The 4498-nt window shown below is 37.6% G+C and overlaps 1 protein-coding gene across 1 annotated transcript in view; it reads right to left on the reverse strand.

Annotated features, from left to right (window-relative positions):
• The window catches only part of NAV3 (neuron navigator 3), a 552011-nt gene that overhangs the window by 79123 nt on the left and 468390 nt on the right, over nt 1-4498 (reverse strand). Inside the window, exon 21 of the mRNA XM_007947567.1 lies at nt 1144-1167. Coding sequence (XP_007945758.1) covers nt 1144-1167 — 24 coding nt within the window. The remainder of the gene's footprint in view (nt 1-1143; nt 1168-4498) is intronic.

A 4498-nucleotide genomic window follows, 5' to 3' on the forward strand; every position in this document is an offset into this window, starting at 1 on the left:
TATTTTCTCTGTGGTCTGGTTCCACAGTGTAAGCCAATCACATAATCATTATCTCATCTTGAATAAAGTCCTAATTAAAATCCTCTTTCTCTCCTTGGCTGTGGCATCTCTCCACACAGGGAGAGAAATAGAATACTCTCTACATGCTGTAATTTGATTTGTACATGTTTGCAACAGAGTGTGTTTTTGTGAAACGTGGGATTAGAATAAGATACCACACTAGATTTCTAAAATAACTCATTAGAAGCAATGAGGTCTTGGCACAGAATAGATGAGCTGGGATGTTAGTGTCTTATGTTATAGGTGCCTAGAATTTAAAATTCAACAATTCCATTCATCCTACAAAAATCGTCTCACAAACATTCATTCATCAAAGATTCAATGAGTGCCTATTATTAAAGACATTTTATTAGGTGCTGAGTTAAGGGGGTGCAGTGGTTAAAGCAATCAGCTGCCAACCGAAAGGTCAGTGGTTCTAGCCCAAGCAGCCACTTCGCAGGAGAAAGATGTGGTCGTCAGCTTCTGTAAAGATTTACAGCCTCAGGACCCCCTGGGGCAGTTGTACCCTGTCTCATAGGATTGCTGTGAGTCAGAATCTGATGGTAGTGGATTTGGTTTTGGTTGGAGTTAAGCCTCCAATCAAAAACGTGAGAGGTAAGTTATTCTTTCATTTTCTTTTAGGAGGAAATATCAAAAAACCAAACTCACTGCTGTGGAGTCGGATCTGACTCATAGTGATCCCTCCTTGGGTTGTCGAGGCAGTATCACTACAGAAGTAGATTGCCCAACCTTCCTTCCAAGCAGTGGCTGGTGGGTTTGAACCGCCAGCGTTCTGGTTAGCAGTTAAATGCCTTAGGCACTTTGCCACCAAAACCACTTTTCAACTTGCTGGGTCACTTCCATTAGTTGTCCTGCAGTTATGCTATTGTGTCATAGAGCCCCCTAGTGGTGATAATACTAATTTTACCATAAATGTAAATGAAAACAGTTAAATACAAAAATGCTACACGGTAGTACATACAGAAATAGTTGAACTGCTGTACGTTTTGCTGAGTGTATTTTCAACATCAATAAAAAAATAAATAAATAATTTTTTTAAAGAAATTTAACTACTAGGAAGAAAAACACTACAAAACTTTTTACCTCTGAATGAGCCTTTTCTTCAGCCTGTAGAAGGGAAGAAAAAAAAGAATGTTACTAGAACAAATCAATGTCAATTTATTTTGTAAGTACAAATTAATAAAACTAACTATTTTGTATATTTAACCTAAGTATCTAGTAAAATACATAGAATTACTAAATTAAAATTGTATAAGTTTTATGATTTCAAGTAATTTTTTTTTTACATATAAACCATGATATTTTAGAAATAAAGGTAATTTGATTCATGGGTATATATTATGCCATAATGACAAAATATCAAATTAGTGAAATATTACTCTTAAGATCTAGACAATAAACAACAAAAATGTAACAGTTTTCATAGTTGTTTTTTTTTTTTTAAATTTATTGTGATTTCGGTGAAAGTTTACAGAGCAAGTTCATTTTCCACACAACAGTTAATACACATTTTTTTCATGACATTTAATGTAATTCCACACAATGTAAGTGCTTTCTTCTTCCCACTTCCTACTTGTAGTTCTCTTCCCTGTGTCCTTCTTTCCTATGTATTGCTGATCCCTGCAGTATCTCCTTGTACAAGTACTGTCCTTCTTTTCTCACATGATTGACTGTTCTAAGAAGTGTATCTACTTGATGTAAATGTTCACCCTATATGCCTATCTATTATTTGGCTGGAAGCCATGGGAGTGAGTTCAATTCAAGGCCTGAAAGGTAATTAGGAGCCACCATCTTGGAGGTCTCACCAGGCTCTATCAGACCAGTAAACCAGGTCTTTTTTATGATTGAGTTTTGTTCCACATTGTTCTCCTATGCTATCCAGGATCCCCTGCACAGATCCCTTTCCAAGTGGTTGACAGTGGTAGCCAGGCACCATCTATTTATTCTGGTCTCATGGTCGTACAGGCTGAGATCGCATGGTCCACAAGTCTCTTGGACTAATTGTTTCCATGTGTCTTTGGTTTTCTTCATTCTTCTTTGCTCTGGACAAGGAGAGATCCATTGTTACATCTAGATGGCAGCTTGTAGGCTATTAAGACCTCAGTGGCTACTCATCAAAGTAGGATTTAGAACAATGTTTTTGTGCAGTTGTTGTTAGGTGCCACTGAGTCAACTCTGACTCATAAGAACCCTATGTACAACAGAATGGAAACAATGCCCAGTTCTGCTCCAACCTCACAATACTTGCTATACTTGAGCCCATTATCACAAGCACTGTGTCAAGTCACCTCCTTAAGGGTCTTCCCCTTTTTCACTGACCCTCCACTTTACCAAGCAATTACCATTTTCAGGGAATGGTCCCTTCTGACAATATGATCAAAGTAGGTGAGATGAAGTCTGGCCATTCTCACTTCCAAGAAGCATTTTGGCTGCACTTCCTCCAGGACAGATTTGTTGGTTCTTCTGGCAGTCTAGGATACTTTCAGTACTCTTTGCCATAACTCAAATCAACTCTTCTTCATTCTTATTCATTGTCCAGCTTTCACATGCATATGAGGCTATTGAAAATACCATGGCTTGGGTTAGGTGCACCTTAGTCTTCAAAGAGACATCTTTGCTCTTCAGCGCTTGAAAGAGGTCTTTTGCAGCAGATCTGCCCAGTGCAATATGCATCTGATTTCTTGACTGCTGCTTCCATTGGTGTTGATTGTGGAACCAAGTAATATGAAATCTTCGACAGCTTCAATCATTTCTCCATTTATCATCATTCTGTTTACTGGTCCAGTTGTGAGGACTTTCGTTTTCTTTATGCTGAGGTATAATCCATACTGCAGATTGTAGTCTTTAACTGTTATCAGTAAGTTCTTCAAGTCATCTTCACTTTCAGCAAGCAAGGTTGTGTTGTCTGCATTATCACAGGTTGTTAATGAGTCTTCCTCCAATCCTGATGCTGCATTCTTCTTCATATAGTCCATCTTCTGGGATTATTTGCTCAGCGTATAGAATGAATAAGTATGATGAAAGGAGACAGCCCTGATGCACTCCCTTCCTGATTTTAAACCATGCAGTATCCCCTTGTTCTGTTTGAATGACAGACTCCTGGGCTATGTACAAGTTCCTCATGAGCACAATTAAGTGTTCTGGAATTCCTATTCTTCTCAATGTTATTCATAATTTGTTATCATCCACACAGTTGAATGCTTTTGCATAGTGAATAAAACACAAGTAAACATCTTTCTGGTAATCTCTATTTTCAGCCAAAATCCATCTGACATTAGCAAGGATGTCACTCATTCTACGTTCTCTTCTGAATCTAGCTTGCATTTCTAGAAATTCCCTGTCAGTATACTGCTGCAACCATTTTTTAATTATCTTCAGCAACATTTTACTTGCAGTTGATATTAATGATATTGTTTGATAATTTCCACATTCTGTGGGATCACCTCTCTTTGGAATGGGTACAAATATAGATCTCTTCCAATCAGTTGACCAGGTAACTGTTTTCCAAATTTCTTGGCATAGCTGAGTAAGTGCTTCCAGCATGGCATCTGTTTATTGAAACATCTCAATGGGTATTCTGTCAATTCCTAGAGCCATGTTTTTCACCAATTCCTTCAGTGCAGCTTTGACTTCTTCCTTTAATACCATAGTTCATGATGATATGCAACCTCCTGAAATGGATGAACTTTGACCAGTTCTTTTTGCTGCAGTAACTCTGTGTATTCCTTCCATCTTCTTTTGATGTATCCTGCATCACTGAATATTTTGTCCATAAAATCTTGCAGTATTGAAACTTGAGGCTTGAATTTTTTCTTCAGTTCTTTCAGCTTGAGAAATTCTGAGTGTGTTCTTCCTTTTCAGTTCTCTAACTCCAGGTCTTTGCATATTTCATTATAGTAATTGGCTTTGTCTGCTTGAGCTACCTGTTGAAATCTTCTGTTCAGCTGCTGTATCTTGTCATTTCTTCCATTTGCTTTAGCTACTCTCCATTCAAGAGCAAGTTTCAGAGTCTCTTCTGAAACCCATTTTGGTCTTTTTTTTCCTTTCCTGTCTTTTTAATGATCTTTTGCTTTCTTCATGTATAATGTTCTTGATGTCATCCCACAGTTTGTCTGTTTTTCAGTCATTAGTGTTCAATGTGTCAAATCTATTCTTTAGATGGTCTCTAAATTCAGGTGGGATTTAATCAAGGTCATATTTTGGCTCATCTGGACTTGTTTTAGTTGTCTTCAACATCAACTTGAACTCGAAATATGAGCAATTGATGGTCTGTTCCAGTCAGCTCCTGGCCTTGTTTTGGCTGAAGATACAGAACTTATCCATCGCCTTTTTCCACAGATGTATTTGATCTCATTCCTGTGCATTCCATCTGGTGATCTCCATGTGTATAGCCACCATTTATGTTGCTGAAAAAAATATTTGCAATGAATAAGTCATT

The sequence above is a fragment of the Orycteropus afer genome, unplaced genomic scaffold (genome assembly GCF_000298275.1).
Source record: "Orycteropus afer afer isolate SDZICR_OR568_19922 unplaced genomic scaffold, OryAfe1.0 scaffold00190, whole genome shotgun sequence".
NCBI classification, from domain to species: Eukaryota; Metazoa; Chordata; class Mammalia; order Tubulidentata; family Orycteropodidae; genus Orycteropus; species Orycteropus afer.